Source organism: Lissotriton vulgaris, chromosome 3_2 (genome assembly GCF_964263255.1).
Source record: "Lissotriton vulgaris chromosome 3_2, aLisVul1.2, whole genome shotgun sequence".
Taxonomy (NCBI): Eukaryota; Metazoa; Chordata; class Amphibia; order Caudata; family Salamandridae; genus Lissotriton; species Lissotriton vulgaris.
In genome coordinates, this window is record NC_141690.1 from 246,481,202 (window position 1) to 246,508,477 (window position 27,276).

A 27,276-nucleotide genomic window follows, 5' to 3' on the forward strand; every position below is an offset into this window, starting at 1 on the left:
AGCAACATCGGCGGGAGTATTTGGATGAGATGTTAGCGTCTGGTTTCATACGTCCATCTTCATCGCCAGTGTCGTGGGAAATCTTTTTCATCCCTAAAAGGGCAGTCTTCGTGCGTGTATGGAATATAGAGAGCTCAAAGTGACGATTAAGAACAAATATCCCCTCCCGTTAATCCCTGTTTTGTTAGATCAACTGAAGCATGCTACTATTTTTACCAAACTTGATTTGAGGAGAGCATATCACCTTGTTCGTGTCCGTGAAGGAGACGAATGGAAGACCGCTTTCCGTACAAAATTTGGTTTATTCGTGTATGGCGTTATGCCTTTTGGTTTGTGTAACACCCCAGCAGCTTTTCAGTTCTTTATTAATGAGGTTCTACAGGAGTATTTGAATGTGAGCATAACAGTGTACATTGACGGCATTTTTTTTTTTTTTTAAAACTACAGTGGATCATGAGATAAACGTGTCAAAGGTGTTACGGAAGTTAAAAGAAGATCATTTGCTTGTGAAGCTGGAGAAATGTAAATTCCATACATCCTGTGTGGAGTTTCATCTGGTGGTATTAAGATGGACCCACGGAAGATTGAGGCTATTGTGACCTGGCCCTCTCCCACTTGTGTGAAGGACGTACAGGTCCTTCTTGGTTTCGCTAATTTCTATAGGCGGTTTATTTCCCACTTTTCGGATATAGTAACGGCTGTGACTGCCTTGTTGGGAAAGGGTGTGCCTTTCATCTGGTCCCCAACTGCTCAGGCTGCGTTGAAGTGGTTAGTTGATAAATTCATCTTAGCTCCGGTTTTTGTGCATCCTGACTCTGCTTTGCCCTTCTCTGTGGAGGCAGATGCTTCGTTCTGTGCAGTAGGTGGTGTTCTTCCACAGAAGGATGTTGAAACGGGTCTTATGCATCCTATTGCGTTCATTTCCAAAGCAATGTTGCCTGCTGAACGCAATTATACTTTGGTAGAAAGGGAGCGTTGGCTATTAAGTCATCCTTTGAAGAGTGGGGACATCATTTATGGGGGGGGGGCCGTCATCCCATTACAATCTATACGGACCATAAGAACCTAGAGTTCTTCCGCTCAGCAGGAGCATTGAGCCCGAGACAGATGCGGTGGGTATTATTTTTTAACGAATATGATTTTATCATTACAAATAGGCCTGCCCAGCAGTTGAAATTGGATGTGCTGTCTCGAATACATGTGGGTCAGATGGGAGACTTACAGGGTTCTGATTTACGGTCTGTGATTCCTGAGGAGAGAATTGTGTGTTGTGTTTCGGCGGAAGAGTTTTATACTTCCGTGAAAGGAAAAGTGGGGAGTGTGGATCTGACCCCCTGGTTGACGAACCAGCTTTTTTCTGTTCAGGATGGTCTGTTGTATCATGATGGAAGGCTGTTTGTACCGCCTGAGTTGAGGGAGCAAGTTCTTGCGTGGTGTCACTCATCATCCTTAGAGAGTCATCCTGGAATGAATAAGACCAATGAGTTTTGTTTCCGATGGTTTTGGTGGGAGACGGTAGGGCATAAAGTCCAGTTGTGTGTGGCTTCTTGTCCTGTATGTGTCATTAGTAAGCCTATCCATACACGTGCTTCTGGGTTGTTGCATCCATTACCATACTATCTGTATGGATTTCGTTACAGATCTCCCTCTTGAATCAGGTAATACAGTCATATTGGTGGTAGTGGATTTGTTTACGAAGATGGCACATTTGATTCCATTGCCAAAGGTGCTTACAGCTCATGAATTGGCTGTTGTGTTTGTGAACCATGTGGTTAGGTTACATGGGTTACCTACTGCCATTGTGTCTGACAGTTTGTGTCCCATTTTTGGACAGAATTGTGTTCGTCTTTCAAGATGGAGTTGCGTCTGTCTTCTGCTTACCATCCTCAGACAGATGGACAGACGGAACGCACCAATCAAATGATGGAGCAGTATCTTCAGTGTTTATTGACCTCTTTAACGTGTAATTGGGTCATGGTGCTACCCTTGGCGGAATTCGCATATAACAGCATGCACTCAGCCTTAGGGATGACACCTTTCTTTTGTTCCATGGGATTTCATCCTGAGGCTATTCCCATTCAACCTACAGGGCATGTACCTGCATTGGACACCTCGACCAGAGCAGACTCCGTACTATAGTTAGACCAAAAGCCTGATTGCAAATCATGAAGTTGCTTCCGGTCTTCAATATGCTTTATGGGAGCTCTGTTTACATGTTTTTCTAATACCTTAGAGAAGGAGGGAAGTAGGGAGATCGGCCTATAGTTGGCAGGATCGTTATGATCTGCATTTGATTTTTTTTGTTGTTGAAGGAGGTAGGATCTTAGCCTGCTTCCATACATGCAGCATTTTGCCAGAGGAAAGAGATAGATTGAATAACTTATTAGCTGTTGGATTGATGATAGGTGCTAATAAATGTAATATATTTGCTGGCCAAAAGACTTGTCACCCCTACCTTCAGCCAATAAGAAAGTCAACAAGCATTGGCGTAGCCAATAGGTCTCGCTTTTTGGATGTATAAGTAATTAGTTATGCAGCAGGATATCCTTGGTGCAACAACACCAACTGTTGCATGGCTAAACACTTATAAGGTCCCAAATGTAAGGCCTATTGGCTATGCCAATGCTTGTCCTTTGTAGCAGATATGCTGAACCGAAAAACAGATGTACCGCTCAGGGGGGCGACACAACGTCCACAGTGTTTGGAGGTTTACCAATTACTTTCCCCCCAAGGGCGTACACTATTTACATGTATCATAAACGCCAGTGGTTTCCTCTGCACATGACCCTGCGGGCACCACAGCAGCTGCGCACGGGCAGGACCAGCTGCGTACCTGCACTGAATTAAGGGAGCAACCTCTGAAGGTGCACATTATTTACTAAACTCATTACAACTCGTCGCCGTTTACAAAACTCACACAACCGTTTCTTTTTTGAATGGACTGTTAATTTGTAGGCATGCACTTACAGCGATTACTGTGCAAAATCTTGGCAATGCAAATGGTATCCTTGAAACAAATATTATTTTTAACGAACGTATTGCATTGTTAAAATAGATTTCGTAGCTTATTTATGCGCTTATTACAATAAAATATATTTCATGAGTAATACAACAATTGCACTTTTTTTCTCTTTTTGTCACTGGATGTCACAACGTAACAGAAAGTGATAAATCATCTGGATCGAGGTTCAATTTATCTCCACTGGGCTCCTAGGAGTTTGGCTACATCTAAAAGCAAGCACCGGCTCTCTGAAGGCTGAAGGAAAAGAAGGTTGAAACTAAAGCCAAAAGATTCAAAAAACAAGTGCACACTCACTTGCCAAAATGTTACTTTTCAGGGGACATTGTTGCGCACGCATCCCTCGCGTGCTTAGCACGTCATCGCAATTGCAGTGAAAACGAAAGTGATTGCGATCGCGATGACATGCTAAGCATGCGTGGGATGCGCGTGCAGCAATGATTGGAGAGGCGGAGTGAGGCGCGCGTGCTTGTGCACGTAACTGCAAGCTGGTGGCCGGCGGGTAACACTTTGAAAAGCCCCTTACTAAAGTCGAGCAAGCAGCGCATGCGCTGCTCTAGGATTAACCTAAAAAGCAGGTTCGGATTGGGAAGGCGGACAGTCGGCATTGTGTGATGGACCGGTGCCTAATTAATGGTCATCTGTGGGCTGGTTGTTTAGGGCCTCTGTTAACAAGCTCAAAGAGACTTACTGTCTTTGCCAGTCCCCCCAGACCACTATAATGTAGTACCATTATAAAGGGCACCCCCCTGCCATGCTGCCAAAATGAGGCATGGGGCCAGGTGTTGCTCTGGCCCCTAGGGCATCCGGACCTCAGCCTACACCTTGTGTGGCCAGCCCAGAAGCAGTGTCATCCCCCACCAAGCCATCACATTCGACCATGTTGGGCGTGGGAAGGTTGGGGGTATGCAGTGGACTCTCTGAGGGACCAGGTAATTTTGTGCACATTGGGCCATTCTCACCAAAGCCCCCCTGGAGCAAAAGCAGTGTGTTTTTCTTCATCCCTATCCCCCTGGTCAACACCCTGAGGCTATAGGAGGCTGAGTAGGGGGTGAGTAAGAGAAGTGGTCTCACTAGGGGCCAGGTGTTGTCACCTGGGTCCCAGTGTCTTTTAGAGTATGCTGGAAAGGGGGAGGGGGGGTGTATTTCCATAGTCCTCGCTGTAAGTCCACACTTCCCAGATAAACTACACATAGGCTGTAGCGTTATCGACAGAGCTGCCGACCTCAGAACAGTAGGTTTGCATTCCGGCGTCAGCTCAATATCTTGTGATTCTGGACAAATCGCGTAATCTCCCGTACCCAAAATAATTTTTTTTTTGATCTTGTGTAATATAACTAGTGCTCATGTAAATTGCTCCAATACCTTTTGAGCCAGTTCAAACTATATACCTACAAAGAAATTATAATAACGGGATCACACAATGTGGACTACTTTTTTGGGAGTGCCTGGGCCTAATTGTGATCTCAATCCGGCCCTGATTTAAATGAAGTAGATTCAGGTATTGGCTTTATGGCATCATACCGTTTAATGAAGAGATGAACAGAGGAGCTAGAATGGACTAGGTGTTAATAAATTTCAGAGTGAAGATGGGTTTTTTTTTGCAGTTATTTTAATAGCAAACTCGACACTGAGGCCAGTTATATTACACAAGGACACATTTGTTTTTTAGGCACAGGGAGAGTAAGTGAATTTCCCAGAATCACAGGATGTGGAGCCGACGAACCTGCTCCCCAGAACTAAAGTCAACAGCTCTGGCTGTTGAAAGGGGTGTACTTACTCCCTTACTTTGTGTTTTTCTTTAATGCAGATATCACAATTAGGCAGCAAGGCCAGCAGCAGCAGGGGAAATGGTGAGACAACAAACAGGTCAGAGCAGCGCTATGGTACTTGGCATTCTGGTTTCCATGCTCAGTCCAGCGAGTCTGACAGGTGGCTAAAGCCCTCTCAGCCCAATGGGTGTTGCATCCCTGGGTCACACACTACTTGACATGGAGCTGGGCTTGACTTCATTCTGTGAGTTCAGAAGAGGTGTAGAACCAAAGGGTTCCTTGCTCCTGGGAAATTGGCACGCTCCTCCTGGACAATGATAAACATGGTCTGACTCGAATAGGCATCAGGGTAGATGGTTTTACAATCAGCACTTTTCTTCTTCCCCACAGTCACTCACACCACTTGATTAGTGGCAGTGTGGATAACTTTCACAAGGGAAGAGAAGGATCCCTCACTACATCATTGACAGAAATGCTCTTCAGAATCACAGCCAGTGACTTGTACTTGCTTTCTAATCTCTTCTTTCTGGTGATGAAATCCAATGTCGCTTTGGGATCAGTGCACCATTACTCTGTATGCAAATCTGGTGGTTCTGGAAGGGTCTCTTACTGGTAGTACAGAGTGTAGGCATGCACAAGTTTCCCAAGTTGTAAAGGTGAGTCACTGAAAATGGCCAGTGACTCAGCCTGCCAGAGCACTGTAGCAAAAACATACCCATAGGGAGGACACAAAGAACAAAAAAAAATAAACGTGCTACGTCAATCAGGTTTGCCAGGCCCACGTCCTCATTGTACGCCGCAAGACGAGAGGTACACGTGCAGTTCTTGCTTGGTTGGAGGGGGCATTAGCTTATCGATTACCAGTTGGGTCCAATCATCTCCAGGAACGGCCACAACAAAGGTGCAAAAAGCCTCTTTCACAACAATAGCAGCTCCGCGGGGAGCACTCGCATATAAAGGCGCTTTGATGGAAAAATCGGAACAAGGGGCTCGGAGGAGTCCAGCTCGGCAAAGTTACGGCCATTATCAAATGCTGTCAGTTACGATGCAAATCTAACAAGCGCGCGCCTCTCGCTACAAGTGGGAGGTGTGATGGGAGTGCCAGAGCACACACAGCGAGCCAGGGACACAATGTGTTTGTAAGTTAATTACAAACATATGGCGTCAAGCTCGCTCCTGCAAGGGAATAGTCAGACGTGCACGCGTTGCCATTGAAGGCAATGCAATGCGTGCACGTTTTTAGGGCAAAAGCTGCATCGATGGCTAAAGGTCTTTTTCCAAGCAGCGCTTGCGCGCTGCTAGGCAAGACCTAAAAACTTAGGTATTGTCATCAACAATACTCTCTCCATGCGTTCACAGATCCAAACTTTAACGGGTGCCTGTTTTGGCATACTTTGCATGGTAAAAAAATCTTGCCACATTAGAAAGATTGTGGTGCAAACCTTGATGACATCAAAACTGTTCAGCGCCCGCAGGTGGTGCAAAATGGGGCTGCCATAGCTATTGTGAGACCCAAAACCAGATCTAGTATGACCCCCATCTTAAGGTCCTTGCACTGGCTGCGCATGAAGGAACGGATCAATTTCAAAGCTATGGTGATCTTCTGTAAAGCTTTTTAAGCCATAGGAACCTGCTATTTAAACAAACGCGTAAACCGCTATATCCCAACTAGGTCCCTAAGATCTTCAAATGCAAACATTGCCCTTATTCCCAAAACACGCCTTGCGTGTATGGGGGAGGATCGTTTTGATTCCTTGGCACAAGGATGTGGAACAGTCTTCCAGAACCTCTTAGATTAACTACAGACCTGTTAACTTAAAAGGAAGAATCTTAAAACCTGGCTTGTTAAAAACTAGTCCTTCCTCAGCATTCTGCTACTTTTCCCGCTTCCTTGCACCAGGACACTCTAGTTCGAGTAGCTGTGCGCTATATCAAATGGGTTAATTTAATTTCATTAGTGGTTTTCCTGATCTTTCTTTTGGTTAGAGGTAAGGTACCCTTATCTTAAGTCCAGAGCTGAAGTTCAAGTAAGATATTTAAGAAAATATTGGTGCCATTGCCGAGCAATCGACTGATAATTACCTTTGAACTTCAGAAAATTCTGAATAGAGGAAAAGCACCTAAAAAATTGCCTTTGCACATGTTTGATCATTTGAGACATTGATTAGGGGATAGCGATGATGTGAGCAACCCAGCTCTCACACCTAATATAGAATAATATAGAGACTTTGCTATACATCTTCAATACCACTTTTGATTGTTGTGGTTTTTAACAATCTCAGAGTCGTATCCATCAGCTATTCCCACATAATTTTTTGCCTGATAGATTGCCCTTTTTAAGGGTTTTCTTACATCATGCAAACTCTTGTGCATAGTCTGGATTCCTAGTTTATGGTCTTAGACATAGATGAAGCTCCTATTTTTGCTTCTTCAGCATAGGTGTATATCAGCACTCATCAATGGGTATAACTTGGGAGATGAATGTCTTCTTGCTCTTGATAACAGTAATAACTTAAAAATCTCTCACCTCCTTGCTTCCCCTAAAAAGCATACATAAGCCGGGTTCCACAGATCCATAGACTTACTCTCAAAGAACTTGTTAAAAAGTGATAGCATCCATCACTCCAAGTGTAAAGAAACTCTATCCTACCACAAAATGACTTTGATTTTGTCCCTTCTATAAAACCAACACCTCCCTATTGAGCAAGTAGAATCATAGAGTTGTGGCTAACTGTCATTTTCAAATCTTTTCAAGAACTAACATCAGGAAAGAAGGTGAAAATGGACAAGGGATACAAAAGAATAATCAAGAACATATCTTCCACAGGACCTATGACTGAATGTTGATGGGGCTATCAATTGGGAGCCTACCGTTTAATGAATGTAAATTAATGCTATGTAGGTAGGTCAGGAATTCTTCTAGGCTAGTAACTATCTGATAATTAAAGGAAGCAGGTGGGGTGTTACAGAACTCATTTAGTTCATTGGATAACAGTACACGATTAACCACTCCTCTGTTAGATTCATATTGAAATCTCTTGAAATAACCAGGACATGTTGATAATTAATTGCAATACTGGTCACTTTCTTTTTTAGTGATGTTACACTTGACAGTGAAAGGCAAGTCTCAGGACACCTACCTTGTTGGAGCGTTTTTCATTCCAAAATAGGATAGAGGCTGAATGTGCCATAGTTGAACACACCAGTAATTGTGCAAATGGTACAATTTAAGATGGTAATGGGAAAAATGAGACTTCTAGACCAGCATCAGGTCCAGGCTATTAAGAAATATTTCAAAGTCATTACATGTAGTTGAATGTTTAAATGCTGCAATGTCTCATGACAGATAAGACAAGGTATCTAGCACAAGAGAAACAGTCACAAGAATCAGGATTTGGCATTAATCTGCTAGGAAGGAGACTTATAAATCATGTGAAAGTAACATGATTTAATAAACATGCTAACGAATGGACGAATGAGTATGGAAATAGGAAATAAATAAACTTAACTTATATAATTTATCGAGCTAATAATTTAGCTACTTCTCTTTTCTTCTTTTCTTCTCCTCTTCCTTTTGCTTTAATAATATGCTAATATGTTATTCATTATATGTTTTCATATTCAACAAGAACTAGTGAAATAAGTGTTTATATTTATGTCTTTTTTTTGTTGTAATGAAATTTATAGACTATAAAGGAAAAAAAAAAGAAGGGAGGGAAAGGAAAGAAAAAAAAATGTATAAGCTGGCTGGGCATGGGTGGGGAGGGACTAAAGTTGGGAAGGGACTAATGTAAAAATGTACTGAATAAAGAACTGTTTAAACAAAAAAGAAATATTTCAAAGTCATTACATGTAGTTGAATGTTTAAATGCTGCAATGTCTCATGACAGATAAGACAAGGTATCTAGCACAAGAGAAACAGTCACAAATGAATCAGGATTTGGCATTAATCTGCTAGGAAGGAGACTTGGAATTCTGGATACACACAAGCCATGTACAGTCTTCGATCGCCCCAAATCTCTTCTGAAATATGATGAGATGAAGCAGGAGTGTGATATCGAGGACTCCTTTCCAACTATGAAATCCTGTCCGTTCAAGGTGTAATTATCAATTTCCTTTACATTATGGAACAAAGGAGTTTTCTTACCAGTGTTGTATACTGGTCTGCTAAGAGAGTGTGATAGCCCATGCATTCTGCTTTTTCCACCACACTAGCCCATTCTAAAGCTGTTTGAGTTATTAATAACAGAATGTCAATACAGTGTCACTTAATCTCAGACGGAATGAATCTCCTCCAGTACTGCTGGAAGCAGAAGTTGCAAATTCAAAAGAATATGTTATTAATAGTGCATTCTAAATGCTCCTTATTTCTGAGACTACCAAGGGAGAAAAGGAGTTAGACTGTCATGCAATTAACAGAGACGATTCTTAACTGTCCATAAGATCGGTCCCAGAGACAGCTCATTTAATGACTCAAATGGATGAAACCTCAATAGACTGAGCTTCACAGAAGTCAGGAAAATGGTGCAGACCAGCCACACTTGATAAAGACAAAGACCAACATACCAATATTGAATGGATTATGGACTTCCAGAGATGCGCTCATCTTCTCATTTTGGTAAGTTTTCAAATTACAGACCTGCCCTGTAACCTTTGTATGACAGTTTCCTTGCTTCCCAACTACAGGGAGACACATTGAATTATTATTAGTCCTCTAATTGTGTTCTGATGGAGCTGGCTGATAGTCCTGAGGGATGAACTGTTTTACCATCCTTATCGATCTGGGGACATCACAGCTTAAACATGCAGTCGGGCCCCGATCCTTAAGGCCAGTTCCCATTTGGAACGCTTGATAGATTGGTGTCTAGTGAGGGGAGCCATTACTCCCCCCTCCTGCCCCCCAAACAATCAGAAAAGATTGACTATGGACAACCATTTTCAAGATAAGGGCCCTTAAAGTTTGAAAGCCTCCTGTAGATGTAACAGCGGGTGCTGATCGCAATTAAAAACAGCAATACTCGTTGGGTTCATAACAGTATGGACATTGACTATTAAAATTGAAAAAGCTCTCTAGAACTGAACACTAAGATTATTGTCACCCCCAAGTATTATTTACTTTGCCTAAGGTAGGGCCCTTGCTGTTTGAGTGGAAGGCTTCCGGGTAAAGGTATTTGTGGCCCACTTTAAATGAAACTGAAAATCTGTGTTCGGTTAGTTTAAATACACAGCCACAGATCAAGGAAATATAAGGGTCAGATGTTTCATGCCCTGGCTCTTATGTCGCATAATTTAATCTGTACAGCTGCTCTGGTCCACTTACTGAGACCGTTTGCAAACATTGCAGTAATTCAATGAAATCCCAAGTATTGCTAAGAGCTTACGAACTCGATCCCATATAATTACACTAGTCAATGTCATTTTCAAGACCCAAGTCAAAACACTATGAAAGCAATGTGGGCTTTATCCCAGTCCCAAAGACTGCTAGCCCTTCCTAATGTTATGTTCTAATAAACCTCCTATTTTACTTTAAAAATAACAGCATGTGGCACAAGACGGACACTGAATGCTATTTACTGAATCATGCAGTATCTGTTTCCAAGCACTATAACCTCCTAGTGTTATCAATGACTCTCAGAGTTGCAAATTCTAGAGACTCAACTGTTCAAAAGAAGTGATTTAGTTGTCGAAATTGGATTAAATATTATTGGTGGATTTACAACAAAGGTGGTAAACAATTTCCACATGGATTATTGCCCAGTAACCCCTGAAAGCTACAAGATACACAAGGAAAGGCCTGTAACTCTGTATGAGCCTTTTTAAATGCAATGAAGCAAATCCATTATAAGAAGCAGGATTGGTGATGATATTTCCTCTTTATCTCACAAACAGTGTTCAATGGGGGATTAAAAGTTGTGGGAGTTAAACAACTAAGATGAGAAAGTAAATCTATTTTTTCATGGGAATTCATTGTCAATGCTTAATCTTTTGTTGTGAATGCTAATGCATCCTGGCAAATATGTAACACTGGATGGTTTCATGAAAAATAAATGACAAAATAACATAAAAATACAATCACAAGATTTTTCATGCATGATCATGTTCTTTAAATTGTATGTTTCACAAAAATACTATATGAGGAGTTCCTTTCACCTTTCATGCTCTAGTAGATGTCCTGATATCAACCTCTGATGATTCCATCTCTCAGCAACAGGGTAGGAGGATAACTCAAACAGTCTCTGCATCTTGCAGTGCCTACAAATGGAATTAGTCATTTTGTAGATAAGTAATGTTTCATGTCATCATAGTACAACAAAATATATAGCAAAATACAATAAGAAAGGGTGACATTTTTGGCGTTTTAGTTTCCAAGTAAAATCAGAATCCTCCATTTATGCTGGTTGATCGTACAGTTATCTTCCTGAGAAAGCAACAGTTGTGGGAAATGAGAGTGAGTGATGTTTACTTCAGTGTAAAATTATACATCATTCAACATTACATGTTCACAACGTATGTTCCAGCAATCACTTGTACACCATATATGAAAAAATAAAAAATAAAAATAAGTCCCAACTTTCCATACCATCTCTTGTGCATGTTTAATCATTTTGACAATTAACAAAACCGATACTGACTCAAAGTTTTAGTTAGGGACAACTGTAGGCAGCTGGCTCACTACATACTATACCAAAGTAAGGTATAGTGTGCACAGAGTCCAGTGAAAACCCAAAGGTAGGCAGACGTAAAAGTAGCTAATACCGTACTCTCTTTTTATGGTAGTGTGGGGGAGCAGTAAGGCTTCATCAGAGTGTTAAACATTTACTGTGCAAACTCAGGCAAGAAATGATGTCACACACTCAAAGACTGAATTTGTTTGTATAAAAAATATTGTTTCGTTGTTTTATTTCTAGAACCAAGCCAGGCCAGGTGCAGGTACGTGAGATAATACTTTGCAGGTATATTGAAGTTGAAATACAATTGAAATGGAGTTGGATGCAATTGGTTTGTTTACAAGTAAGGCAACAGTTAAAATGACTTTGCAGTTACTTTTGAGATTACTTTGTATATTACTTTATCGGATTACTTTTTAGGTTATATTTTCTACTCGGGGCAGCCAGGTGCAGGGTGATGTTTTGGCATCATGGGCCCTGTTGTTTTCAATGGGGATTGCTGGGTTTTGTTTTTAGCTGCAGGCTCAGTCCAGGAAGTCTTCCTGGAGGAACCAACAGCTAGTCAGGTAAGTTGGAGGGCTCGGGGACTCAGGTGCACCTCAGGTCGTCTTCTCCAGGGTGCAGGGCAGACGGATGCAGGGGTATCTTTTGAGATCAGATTTCACCTTACTGGGCCACTGTCGGTTGGAGGAGTGGGGGGTGTCTCCGTGCAGAGGCTGCAGGCAACGTCAGGGAGTCATGGAAGGGTTAAACCACGGTGGACTCGGATTCTGGAGCGATGGGGGACCTCGCTGGGACTGGTGGGCCACTTGGACTCGAGCCGGAGGGACGATGTGGACCAAACCGTTCAGAAAACTCATACAACAGGTGACTTGACCAAGGACCAGCAAATGCAAAAAACCCGAAAAGTAACCTTTAACTGTGCCCACTGTTATTTCTTGTTGACCAAAGACAGAACAAACATTAACACATCCAATAGTTTTTTTTGTAATGGTTCCGTATTAAAGGTGTTACAACAAGCCACAAACTTGTCCCAGCGTCCTGCATAAATTGATCTTATAGAAGAACACATGGCTGCCAGGATGAAATCCACTACCTTGGGTTCACGAAATGTGGTTAACAGCCACCACTCCATCTCCACACATGGAGGTATACACTGCACAGGTGCAGATGCAATACCTTACCCTGATACTGCGACAGAAGATCTGGCAAAAGCAGCAGTATGACCAGAAGACAGATGCTCATCCAAATGTTCTGGATATCACACTCTATTGGCCCAGTCCGAGCCAGTAGGTGATCTTCAGCCTGGTCATTCCTGCGTCTTCAAGTTAGTCTTATTGGGATTAAACAAGCAAAAATGTGGAAACAGCACAATCTCTTTGGTGGCAAAGAGATCAAGCCAGGGATCTCCCCACTGGTTGAAGATATCCTACACCATCTCCAAATGCAGCTGCCATACATGATAGGCTAGGCTTCGCCAGCAGAGTCCTTCTATCCTGGCCTTTAACAAACCTGCCAGGTGGTGTACGATCAGGGAGATCCCTTACTATTCAGTCAAGCCAAGAGGCGCAGGTCCCTCTAGGCATAGAGTCTAGGACCTAATTCCGCCCTCATTGGTATAATACACCATGGCAGTGGTGTTGTCCAAGAGGTCCAAACCCAGCCAGCCCCTGATTGATGGCAGGAAGCGTTCAATGCTTAGAGAAGGGCCCACAATTCCAAAAAGATGAGGTGGAGGCAGATTCCCACCAGAGTTCTCAGATATCCATCCGTCCCAAATTACCTCCCTAACAAGGACATACCAAGTCTGTTACCATTGGCCCCCGCCAATCACCGCGCCCAGAGGCGCTTAAAACTCCGCTTGCCTCCGGTGGAGCGGGTTGTGTGACAAACCTTTTGACAAACTTCCTGGGGCATTTGACATTCCGCCTTGTGCCCTGCTGTGCCCTTGGCCTCCCGCCGCCGCACATACCACCGCGGCCGCAGTGAGGAGGACTAGGGCATCCAGACTCCTCAGCGGCTGAGCCCGCCCCCACCAACCACCGCGCCCAGAGGCGCTTAAAACTTCGCTTGCCTTCCGCGTCGCGGGAACACGCGCGGGCCGGGCCGGGCAAAGCCGGGGCAAAGGGAGGGCCGTCTGTGGGCGTCCGGGGCAGGAGGGGGCAGGGCTGGGCCACCCCCTAACGTTTGGACATTGGACATTGTCAGGTACTTGGGTATTACCACTGTTTGCAGCTCAACCTGTTAGTCCTGCTGTGGGGCGTTTGTATTAGCGAGTGTTGTTTCCCCTATGGCACTGACTACTCGCTCTGGGAAAAGCATGCGGGGGGTGGCTATATAAGTGGCACAATGGATCCATTCATCACCCGAACTTTTTCGGTGATTGAGAAAGAGATTGCAATTACCGAACGCCACCTTTCTCTTGAGCCCCTTAGCCACAAGCGTTCCTCCCTTGGGCCCTTGGCTCTAGCAGCTTCCCCGGTTCATACAGTTGTGTCTTCTGTCTCAGCATCTCCTAGTGCTGACCATATTAGATCTGGTACCATAAGGGCCAGCTTGGATAGACTAAATGCCCTAGAACCTCGCAGGCTCTCGGTCACCCAGTCAGATCGGGTGTCGAATGAGTCACCTGCACTCCATGCTCCCTTGGAAACCCCCACCCATCCTGAGATTGCTCATGTTCAACCTGCTGTAGTGCCCATTAAATTAACTAGAGTAGCCCCCTCTAAAGGGAAAAGAACTACAAGTTCCGTAGGGGTAATCATCCAAAACCGCCTAAGAAGCCCAGAGGTAATTACTCTAAGGGCGGGGCGAAACCTATGGGGTTGGGGGCTGGGACGAGACTTATTCAGACAGGGACCCAAGGGACTTTTTCCGCTGATGGTCAGTTGCCTCAACTCTTCCTGAGCAGGAGAATGCCATTATAAAACCGAATCCCTCAGGCAGTACCTCACCTGAATTTCCCTCTATTGCACACATTGAGAAATGAATGAAATCCCTCATACTCCCGATACTTGAGCGGGAGAAGGTTTTGACGGAGAGGCTGGATAAATTTGAGCAAGCCACTCTCGACAACTTTTTCTCGCTCAAGTCTCTCATAAAATTACATTCTAAAAACCGGGGGGACGGGTTTGCAAGGCATGCATCCAACCGGGTGGACTCCCCTCCCCAGGTGGACTCCCCTCCGGTGGAGGGGAGTGCAACTTGTGCACCTATTCCATCCGAGGTTGTACCTGCGGCAAACGTGAGTGTGGGAGTAGCCGTTGAGGGTGGCCCTACTTGTCCCATTGCCCCAACTAGCTTGAATCATAACTTGAACTTGAATAAAGGGTCTCAAGGTCCTTCTAAAAGTTCTCGTGCCCAAATAATCGCACCAATAGCGTGGGGTTAGTGGGGGCAAGAACAGTACCACACCTGTTCCACCAAAAGTATTGGTCCCGGCAGAGAGGGGAGTCAGTAACCCCATCCCCAAAAATCTTCCCCATGTTAACCTACCTCCTGATTGTTTGCCCTATGTAGCAGTGCTCACCGGGGTTCCCCAGCTGAGGGAGGGTAAACGAGAATCGTATGACGAACTGAAAAACAAAACTATGTTCTGGCTAAAGAAAAACAGACCGCTCCCTAGATCATTGGATGGGAGGGTCCTCCATGTGAGACGGGTCAGCTGGGTAGGTTCCAGGCCTAAGGACACGAGGGGTGATTGTATCCTGGTCAACTTTGGGGATGTTGGGGTAGTTAAGTATATTTGCAACTCTCTGTTTAGCCAGGGTACGTTGGGAATTAGCACACACGATCTTAGCTATTTCCACCCCCGCCCAGCTAATCATCACCATCTTAGCCCGCCAACTGGGGGAGGATGGGAGAGTGGGTACCAACTACATGATTTGTATCAAACAAGGTTGCCCCTGTTGAATTTAGGCCTTGGTCCCATCAGGCCTGGGTGGGGTTATTGACCTGGTGCTGTTGCTCTTACTGAGTGTCTACCTGCTGTAACCTCTGCATTTGGAAGTTGCAGGGGGTCTAAGCAGGGATTGAGACAAAACTTTGTTTTTGCTCTCGAGTCCCCCCCCCCCCCCCCTCTTCCCCTCAGCCCCAAGACTGTTCCTGTTCGTTCCCCGCGTGGAAATTACTGTGCATCAGAAGAGTTGGAGGGTATAATACAGGAGTCCGGCTCAGGCATAGTATGTCTGTAATGCAGCCACCAGTAGAACAAGTCCTAGCACACAGCAATGTGAAGATCGTGAGCTGGAATATAGCGGGCATTACCAGAAACCTTGATCTCCAAGACTGGAACATCTTCATTGAATCATTCGGGATAAGTATTTTTTTAAGAGACCTGGTGCTTGGAGCCTTGCTATAAGGTTGGTTATTCCACGTACTTTGCTCCTGCAATCTCCCCCGCTGCTGGTAGGGGTCGCCCCTCAGGAGGCCTTCTTATCTGGGTTAGCATTTCCCTGGGGTGTCACATCAAGTTTAAAGACACTAAGTCTCCCGACCTATTGAGACCATCAGTTAGGGGGCCCAATAGAGGGCTTACCCTGGAGATATTTAACATCTATGCTAGAGGCACTAATGGGAGCTTACCATTCCCAACTCTACATGAGCTTGAAGACGAACTCAGCCAGTGTTCCCCGGACATGTATGTTATGGTCGCCGGTGACCTCAATTGCACCTTTGAGCCCATGGCTGCTGACAACATTTTGGGAACCTCAGATGAGGATGCCAGGAGGGGTATTCCTTCCCTAGCAATAGCACCTATAAAGAGGTGGTCCCAACGGGCAATCCAGCTAAATTCGATCTCTATGCACTTTGGCCTAAGGGCGGTTAATGGTAGATCACTTTCGGACCCCTCAGGTGCACACACGTTTAACAGGGTAGACCACTCGTCAAGAATTGACTACATCCTCTTAGACTTCAAGCTCTGGGCCTACATGCGGGATATGGAAGTGTTACCCACTACGGACAGCGATCATAACCCTCTATCTTTGTCTCTGTCCACTTTATGGTCACTATCAAATAGCCTGCAGGTACCATCTGTGCAGCGTACAACCAGGGAAGTATGTCCTTCCAATTGTGGGAGGCGTCTGAAATAGCGCAAGGTTGCCCTGGACGAGGGGAAGATTGAGCTTATAGGGGTGCTCTTGGAAAACGCTATAACTCGGCTGGCGCCCGCCACCATGCATCCCCCGGAGATATCACAGCTGTTTTGTAATATCATCAAAGCCTTGGGAGAATTATTCTTAACCCGCAGTCAGGGTTCCCCAACCAGTGGCTGCCGAAGACATGAGGGCACTCCGGGGTGGTACTCAACGAAATGTAGGCAAATGAAAAGAGCACTAGTGGAAGCAGTTAAACTCAAGAGACCGGGATTGATCCGGGTTGCTAGGAAGGATTACAAGCAGGCTGTTCATGAAGCCAAGAATGATTGGGAGGATCAGTTGTGGTGTAAACTGAAGGAGGCCAGCGCAGGGCGGGATTCGAAGGGTTTTTGGGATATAGTAAGAGCTAAGAATAGGCCACTTGACACCCTTATAACATGCAACATCACAGAGGAGGCGTGGTTTAATCATTTTTCTCTCCTCTATACTGGTAACTCGGATTTAAAGGAGGGGCAGACCAATTTCTCTTATTTGGTCCCTTCTGGGTTAACTGACACCCTCTCTTTCACTGTTAAGGAAGTGGTGAGTGTGATCAAGTCCCTAGTCCCAAATAAAGCAGCAGCCCCTGATGGGATTCCAGGGGACTTGCTCCCCCTAAACCTGGAAGAGTGGGGGAGGCTCATCTCGTGTCTGCTTAACGCTACTTTCTTAGGGGCACAATCCCGGAATCATGGATGGGAGCTGAGGTCGTGCCAGTTTTTAAAAAGGAGAGTCGGACGGTACAGTAAATTATCGTCCTATAAGCTTAATAGACTCCACTCAGAAGGTCTCAGGAAAGGTGGTTCTGGGTAGGAAACAACAGTGGGTTGATGATCACAAAATCCTCTCTGATTACCAAGCAGGGTTCAGGTCTGGTACAGGGACTATTGAGCAGTCTTTCAGACTGCTGCTCCTGTTTTGGAAGGTAGTTGTACTTTGGAAAGGCAGTCTTTATCTTGCCTTTATTGACTTAAAGACTGCTTTCGATTTGGTGCCCCGGGATCAATTGTGGAAGGTTCTGTCCGATTAGGAGATGCCGCCCTATTTAGTGTCCCTATTGGTGAAGTTCCATTCTGGAAACTTCGCACAGGTGAGATGGGGCAGGCAGAACCAGAAGACTGCCAGAATCCCAGTAAACAGAGGAGTCCGCCAGGGTTGTGTTCTTGCCCCCACTCTGTTCTCATTGTAGGTGAACGGAGTGGTGGAGCATCTTCTGGAGATTCCATCTGATTCACCATCCCTTACGTGCAGGAGAATACCAACCCTCCTGTTCGCCGACGATACCCTTTTAATCTCTAAATCCCCTATGGGCCTACAGAGACTTCTGGATAGTTTCCAATCATTTTGTGTTAGTAGGGGTTTAATGATCAACACTGAAAAGAAAGTATCTGGTACTCAACCCCCCCAAAAAGCTTGGGTGGGCTCCCACGCTAAACATGGTTCCTCTGGAAAGGGTTAAGGAATTTGATTACCTAGGCATTCGCCTAACCGACTCTATGCGGTGGAACTCCCACCTCAATAAGATGCTTCTAGGTCACAAAAGGGTGGTGGGTACTTAAAGAACAGCGGACGTCCTCCCTTAAACCCATTGCCCCTGTGCTAGACATTTACAAGGCGAGAGGTGTCAGTGCAGCACTTTATGGGGCTGAGCTCTGGGGAACCCATAACACTGACCTGCTATCCTGCTCAGAAAATACATTTCTGAAGGATCTAATGGCCCTCCCCCAGAGAACTCCAACGCTACCCCTACTTTTAGATATGGGATGCCGCCCTATTAAAGATCAGGCAATGCTGCGCCCCCTATCACTTTGGGCCCGCTTGTGGAGGGTGCCAGAACTCGCCAGCTATGCGGAAGGCCTAAAAGAGGTATTGTCGTAGCCCGGGTGGTCAAAAATCAGGTGGCTCAGGGACGTCAAATCCCTGTTTGGGGAGTTTGGGCTTAGGGAGGCTTGGCTAACAAGATCAGCCCCCCCCTAAGTCTGTCCCTAAGAAGATTTATTAGAACTGGGTGGACGAGAGGAGTAGTTCTGACCCTAAACACTGTAGAACAACCAGCGAGTTCCTTATGATTAAGGACATGCCCTCCGGTGAGAGATATCTTGACCTAATCTCAAAATCCAGAGATAGGGCCCTGTATTTTAAATTCAGAATAGGCATGCTTCCGGTAGGTGAACTAACTGCCCGGTGGAATATTCCGGCCCAAACCTCGCCTTTTTGCCCATTCTGTGTACTTAGGGTCGAGTCTGTTGCCCATCTCCTATTTGAATGCCCTGCCTACAAATGTCCGCGAGAGAGGTGGTTAAAACCATTGTGCAAGGAGCTGGGGACCAGACACCACATAGCCGCTATGCGTATCCTGAAGTCCGATACCCGGCCCTTGTTCATGTGTGGTATGGCTAAGTTTTTATGCTGGGCATGGCTGATTAGGCTTAAAAGATTTAATAAAATTGTTAGTAAGCGGAATCAAAAGGCTGTATGAAATTGTTTAATTATGGCCACTATGTTGGACCTTTCTAATTAATTTATTCTTGCTGTGTATCTTTTTTAAACTATGTGTATGCATTTTTATCTGTGTTATGTGATGCTTTTTAAGATATGTTTTTATCGAAATAAAGCCTATTGACTGACTGACTGACTGCTTCTTAATTTACATGTAATCTGTAAATTTAAATTTAAACATCCTGCAAGCAATGCATTTTTATGGATCAGTCTGGGGAAAGGTGGTACAGGCCTTTAGGGTGGTAAGGCGTCGAAGTTTCGACTCGACTTGTGCTAAGAGGATAGATTGAGACCTCTGAGGCGAGTCTTCTTCAGGACAGAGAAAAAGGGGCAACCTAAAATGGGAGATATATGTTAGGCATGGGCGCTAATAGTGTTGTCACAGTGCACGGGTCAGTGTATAGATTCCTGACCTAATCCTGTTGCCAGAGAGGCTAAACAGGTGGATTCCAAAAGAACGCAGCTAGGGGCTCCAAGTCGCCTCATGTGCTGCTTTAGAGGTTAAGTGCTGTATCCAACATCATCTTAATATCACCATGGTCAATTCCAAAAATACACGAAGAAAGCCAGGTTGTGTAGGGTAAGATTCCACACTAAGGCAGGTTATTAGCAACGTGATGTGTTCGGTGGTCTCTATAAGGTGACTAAGGGATCAAGTCCCAATCATATATGCTGCTTAGATCGTGCAGAGAAGGTGAGCCACTACCGATGCCAGAAGAGCTATGTACAGTGAAAGTGATCGGCGCATTTGTCCAGTGATCGGCGCAGGGGTGCTGATTAAAAACTGGTGGGGAGCGTATCTGTACTATGTTCAGGGTGTCCGGGTGCTGATGGCAATAGTAGTTGACTAACTGTACCGCAATACGAATTCGAGGTGACAAGTCTCTGATTACAATTGTAAGACACATGCGTACAGTTTACATCATGGACTGTATAAAAACTGAAAGTGATCTGCGCATATCAACAGTGATCCTGCTGCAGTTGTGTAAGCTGTGTATCACTTTAGAAACCGTATGTGCATTCTCCACAGGCGTTACTAAAGGTCAGGGAGGGATTACCCTATTCTCAGATTCGCGGCCTGTCTTGCAATCTCCTCATACTCGTTGAGGCCCTTATGTATGGTATAAAAGGTATGTATCCATTTGCATTCCCTGTAGTTAAGATTGTGTCAACTGTCCAATCCTGGGGTGGATGTGTACTTTCTCAATAACCCACCATTTGAGGTCAGTGGAGGAATGTGCAATTCAGAGGACAGTACTATACATTCAGACTCTGAACACAGTATAACTCTCTTCCCCACAATCACACCCCGGGCAGCGGATGGCATAATTCATAACTGACCACAGACGACGAGTCTACAATGCCCTGAGAAACACACTGTGGTATTAGCTTCTACAGATAGCAAGGACTCCATACCTCAGAGACTATTGTATCCTTTTTCCTGCAATGGTCCATATGAATACTGTCACTCTGCTATACTCTGTTTAGTAATGTAAAGGGCTTGAATTGTTTGTTACAAGGATATAGGTTGCGCACCTCTGTAAATGCGAATTGAGTTGTGTTCTAGTGGGGGCTCGGGAATTCTCTTACAAATGATTAAGACCGAAATACTGTCCCAGGCAAATCAGGTTACAACTCGCCACCAGGGCAGGGTCCCATAGAGCCGCCAGATTGCAGACCTTCCTGCGACCATGACCTCGTCTGAGGGCAGCTGCCTCCCTACTGGCGTATGCACCGTTATCTGTTCTGTACTACTTGTACACGATTGTTGGGTCCAGCGTAGTTCAGGCGCTGTGCCAAGTTTTAATGATTTGGGGAAAGGGGACTCCTGGTCGGGTTTGATCTACTGGCTCCACATGCACAGGAGCTTCACACTACACACAGGGACATGCCCAGGACTGTTAACACTATAGGGTCTTACAACCTAATCACATGGAATGTACGTGGGTTGGGGGCAATCCAGAAATGGCATTGTATTCATGCATATCTCCTAAGACGTAAGACACAGATAGCGTTTCTCTAAGAATCCCATTTAACTGAGTCTGAAACGCAAAAAATGCGCAAAAAATGGAAAGGGCAGATTTACTCTACTAATTATTCTGCTTTTGCCAGAGGTGCGACCATTTGGATACGCCATAGGGTCCCATTTCTTGAGCTGGAAGGCCGGGTTGATGACCAAGGGATGGCTTGATGGCTCCCTGGTGTTCCTTGGCAGCGTTCATGCCCCTAACTTTGATCAGGACAGCTTCTTGTATAGACTGGGAGCAGCATTAGTTGACTGGGATGGTATCCCTTGGGTACTGGGAGGGGATTGGAATGCTGTATCGGACACTGCCCTGGACAGGTCACATCCACCCCTACATGGCACCAACGCTAGCAAATTGGCCGACCGATTTACGACATGGGCGGAGGGATGGACACTCTCCGACGCATGGCGATTCCTATACCCTACCCACAAAGAGTATTCCTTTTATTTTTCAGTACACAGTCTCTCTCCATACTAGAATTGATAGATTCCTCTGCTCTAGATCCATAGCACTCGGGCCCACCAGTCCACATATTTCTCAAAAACCTTCTCCGACCATAACCCCCTAGAGCTCACACTCGGCTGGGGTACGTGCCCAATCCAGTGCCCACCTTGAAGTTACATCCACAATTACTAGAAGACGCTCCATTTTGCACAACTCTTTCCTATTACTAACTATTTAGCCTTAAAACTTGAACACAGCCTCTTCTATCTTAATTGAATGGAACGCTCTGAAAGTGTTGGTAAGGGGGGCGTCGATAGGGCCAGACAGGAGACACACCAATGTTTAAAGAACATTGAACAATGTTTGGATACACTTGATCGAGAGGCGGTGTCTGACCCAGACAAACAAAAGGCGTTACAGTCTGCCCATATAGACCATGTGAAAACATTAGAGACACTGCAGACAATAGACCATAGAGAATTTCCACAACGGAAACACACTGAGGCGGACAGGTCCGGTGCACTGCTCGGTAGCATAGTTAGGGATATCATAACTAGAATCCGTACACTTACGGGACACATAGTCCACACACAAAGTGGAATAAACACAGCCTTTTATGATCACCTTGAAGCGCTTTACGCACCACCTACTCCTGTGGAGGGCCCCTCAATCGCAGAGTTTTTAAAAGATCTTCCCTTTCCGGTAGTTCCCCACGACGTACGAAAAGACATAGATGGCCCCATAACTCAACAAGAAATTCGGTTTGCAATTAAGGGTCTGAATCGTAACAAAGCACCTGGGATTGATGGACTCCCAGTTGAGTTTTACCTTACCTACTTAGAGACCATAGTACCCACTGTAGGAGAGTAGGGTCTGCAATCCTATGGTCACCCCCGATTTTTGCTTTTTGCTTCACTGGTTTAAGACTTTCCCTGGCTGTGGCCTGCTAATCAGACCCACAGCCTAGCTGTTCTCTCTCTAAATTGACAAGCATGTACCTTAGGTGCATTTACCAATTGGTATTGGGCCACCTTATCAGTCCCTGTACAGCATACCTTAGGTATCCAGGGCATAGGTGTATGCTAGCACCACCCCAGACAGGATTTTGTGTATTAGGTAGGACAGGGCTGAAAGGAATGAGACATGCCTGGGGCACAGAAGGTGTCCCTGTGCATATGCCGGTCCAAACCAGTTCCTGGGGCACTCCAGCCCCAGAGCTGGCGCAGGACTGGACAAAGGAAAGGGGGTGTAACCACCCCCCTTCCTGGTCCCACCCAGAGGAGGGACCTAGTCGTAGTGCAGCCCCCTTTAGCTGAATAAAGGTAGGAGCTGGTCCCATTCCAAATTAGATTATCCTGATCAACTTCACAAGAAGAAACTCTGGACCTCGACGTTCTGCTCCACAGAAGACAGAAGGAATCTCCCTTGTGGGCAAGGAGTGTCCACCCTGCATCTGCAGGCACCATCAGCGTACCGCGACTTCCCTTTGTCGTCTTCCTGCAAAGAATCCAGACTTCGGAGCCCGACGAGACTCGGATTCCCAGACCTCTCGTACCTCAACCCACATCTGCAGCCGAGCTGAGACCCGTGGGTGCGACGAGACACGTGGGACCGGCCATCTTGAAAGAAGCAGCACTTCGCTCCAGCACGAATTCCCAGGCCTCCTCGTCCAAGTGCTTTGGGGACTGAGAAGCCCCGACCCCGAGCAGCTCCTGCATCGAAGATCAGCCCTCCAGCATCCACGAGATCTGCGTGGGGCCCTTCTGCCTGTTTGCTGCTCGACGTGTTGTCTGGTCACTTGCCGGCTGGCTAGTGACCTCCTAGACGACGAACACCGACAACCTTGCTGCTGGTAAGGTTGCTCCAGACTGGCCCTTGCTCCCTTCCAAAAGAGGAGCACGCCGGACCCTCCTGGTCCACTCCAGACGCCGTTTCCACTCACCGCGTGGGTTGCCTTTGCCAAGGCCTGTTGAACCCGAATCCGGAGACGACACCGCCGACAGCGAGAGCCTGCGTGGGACAGCTCGTGCCTCCATCCTGGTCGTCGAAGACACCACCTGGTCCACGTGGCTGCAGAGACAAGCGTCCACCTTCACCTGATCGCGACGACGACATCTGGTTCCACTCCTGGTTCCACTCCAGTCACTGGCTAGTGACTTTGAACATTGTCCCCTCTGCTTTCAGGTTCCTCTCTTCACCAATCCACCCTTGGATTGCACCAGACATCTTCCTCCTGGTCGCCAGCAGCATCTTTCTTCAAGGCTCTATAGACTTCGATGCGGAAACCCGACACGACTTCGCACTTATGCACCCGCAGCCTGTGGGTGAGGTAACACGAGCATTTCGGTGCTCAAGGGTAGCTTGACTATCCTAGTGTCCAGTTCCATTGTCGTTTCAGTCCTATCTAGTCAGGAACGTCCGTACTCACCTTTCCTTTAAACTGTACTGTCCATAGACGTTTGTACGCATCTCACGTCTGAGTTCACACTCTGCACACGCGCTCCGTGGGCCTCCTATTACTTACCTCAAGTTAGTATAGCGTGGTCCCAGGGATCCTACAACCTCTGAACAGCTCCATTCCTTTAATTGACTTTCGCATTCCATTTATTTAGTATATGGTTTGTCGTGCCCCTAGGGCACCATTGTAAATCGTGCAACTTAAACGTATTTTTCCTAAGAGTTTGTCATGTGCTTAGCCCTCTGACCTCATAAAGAGTTCAGAGGTGTATGTTAGTTAATAAATAACTGTTTATTTTCATAACTACCTGTGTGGTGTCCTTTTCATTTGGTATCAAGGGTTATATGTGGTAAAACAGCTGGCTTCACATGCCATAAAGAGTTTAGCCTAAAGGCTGCTTTTGTCCACGCTACTAGGATAGCTGGTCTATAAGGTTGACTTACAACCAATCACCATAAGGGTTGTTTGGACTGATACAAGGTGATCACTATAACTAGTGAACATCATATATCAGGCCAACTTCTCACACCCACACTGGTAACCACACTGGAATCTGTATACAAAGTTGCCTTTGAGACTGGTCACCTACCAAATTCCACCATGCAAGCGCTGGTCACATCGATACCCAAACCGGGACGGATGGTTTAGAGCTGTCTAATTATAGACCCCTTTCCCTGCTAGCCACTGAATATAACATTTTAAGTAAGGCCCTTACTAATCGCATACAGCCATATCCTAATACACCTATACACAGGGACCAATGCGGGTTCATACCGAACCGCAGCACTTCCCTTAACACCAGATGGTTACACTATTTAATGAAGGCCACCCCACATGATTACCAGTCTGCAGGATGCATAGCACTAGACCTAAGGCAGGCCTTTGATTCCCTCTCTTGGGGCTTCATGTTTGCGACACTGCAATGGTTTGGGTTCCCGGGCACATATCTTAAATGGGTGCGCTTATGATATACATCCCCCACAACACGAGCACGCACAGGCCATTACATCTCAGATCAATATACTATTCACAGGGACACAAAGCAGGGATGCCCACTATCCCCCCTGTTTGTGCTCATGTTGGACCCCCAAGCTATAACTCACAGAAGCTCAGCGGACCAGCTTGGCATCCCAAATTGATGGTGTTGACCACCTAATATCCATCTATGCAGATGACCTACTCTTGCATTTACGGGATCTGAAAGCTGACAATACCCTTTCCCCAATTTATTTGCGACTTTTGAACGCCTGTCGGGCCTGGCTGTAAACCCCGGGCAATCGACAGCCTACCTCTTTCGGGAAATGCCATACCCAATTAATCTACAGTTCGGCGACTACGCCCTACCAGTGGCCCCCGCCACCTTTAAATATTTAGGCATTCAAGTCTACAAAACGCAGGCTGATCAAATTGAAAGCAACACAGTGCGAGCTATAACGGCCCTACGTGCCAGTGTGGTCTTCTGGTCTTCTCTGCCGTTATCAGTGATGCGGAGAATCGCCATCTCGAAGCTGCTGATGCTGCCTCGTCTATTATAATATTTCGTGCACTTGCCTGTGGTTCTGCACAGTCCATTTTTAACACATTGAATGCTATACTGGTGAATCTCATCTGGGGCGCAGGACCCAGACGAATCTGGAAGCTCCAACTGGGGACCCAAAGTGGCGGCCTGGGAGTTCCTGATTTCAGAGGCTACTATTACGCCAGTCTGCTCCAGTGGCTATTGTACTGGACTGCGGGGAGAAATCTGCAGGAGATTGGTTTTATGCCACAGAGGTTAGACCGGGGGGAGTTGCACTCAATACTATTGCTGAGAGCCAGGATTCCTGCGGATTGCCCTCCCCTACTGAAGACTGCCCTACACTGCTGGAGGAAGGCACTACCTACACCTCCTCAGCGACCCCTTACGCCACGAACATCCCCATCCTGGATATTCCCACCCCACAAGGCAGACTCACAAGGGCCAGGATACAGGACTGGACAGATACTGGGGTAGAGGACATTGGTGCATTCTTCGGGGATGGTACCATACTCTATCATGACTCCTTTTTACAGGCCACGGGCGCATCACCACGCTTATACTTGTTACACGCTACAGTGACACATTATATTAGGAACACATGGGCCCCACAGCGGAATGAACCCCCACAGCATAACCTGGTACATCTCATACTACATGGGGCCTGGGGGCACCTAGTACGGTGGTTATACACAGGCGTTCGGGAACATGCAGCGATCACACTCACGTCCCTTAGAGCACACTGGTCCGAGGACTCTAGCGTTTAAATTACTGACAAGGCCTGGAAATGCATGCTAGAACACCCCAAAAAAGTATTGTCTACCGTGAAACTGAAGTTTATCCAGCGATGGTCCTTCATAGATCATATCTTACCCCTAAGAGGATCCATCGCATGTTCCTGGACTCCTCCCATTGCTGACCCGCTGTAAGGGAGACGAGGCAGACTTCCTTCATATGCTATGGTCTTGCCCCTGCCTTCGGGATTATTGGGTGGGAGTCCGCCACTCGCTGAACGTAGTCACGCAAATCTCGGTCCCGGATGACGCTCTAATCTGCCTCATAGGCCTCCGCAGGAGCTCAGGGGTACAGAAGGTACGGTTAAAGTTTTTAGACTTGGCCCTCATTTTAGCAGTAAGAGCCCTCACCATGAGGTGGAAGTCCCCCAGATGCCCCGCGGTATCCACTTGGCAAGCGGACATGCTTCAGTGGGTAAGAGCAGATGGTGCAGCTCTTCGTAGAGAGGAAGAGAAGGGGCTGAGGAAGCAACCCATCTCGATGGACTGGGAGGCTATGCTGATTGAACTGGAATCACTTGACTTATCAACCCTAAAGGATACCCCGACCCCATAGCACACAATGTCGCCCTGCGACTCCTCATCCCTAGGTCCCGAGACCCAGCCCCACAAATTATAACCCAGGGACACTACGGTCCTTAGAGTGTAATCTACTGTTTTTCATACCAACGATATCATTGGAGATCATTGTCCTTGGTTTTCTATATCACACAGAGTAAAATACGCAGAATCTGTATATGACATATATACTGTAACTACTACAAAGATAAAAGACTGCCTCTGTAGAATATTTATTGCATTGTTCAATGTAGAGAAGTCATCAATAAAGTCTGTAAAAAAACAAATATTGGCCTCAAAAATAAAGACCTCCAACAATAAGTACTTGCACAATATTATCAAGGTAAGCATAAATAAGAGTATACATGTACTATTTTACATCC

The 27,276-nt window shown here is 45.9% G+C and overlaps 1 protein-coding gene across 1 annotated transcript in view; it reads right to left on the reverse strand.

Annotated features, from left to right (window-relative positions):
* The window catches only part of DNAAF9 (dynein axonemal assembly factor 9), an 816,325-nt gene that overhangs the window by 264,810 nt on the left and 524,239 nt on the right, over window positions 1–27,276 (reverse strand). The window contains exon 24 of the mRNA XM_086964303.1: window positions 10,942–11,043. Coding sequence (XP_086820429.1) covers window positions 10,942–11,043 — 102 coding nt within the window. The remainder of the gene's footprint in view (window positions 1–10,941; window positions 11,044–27,276) is intronic.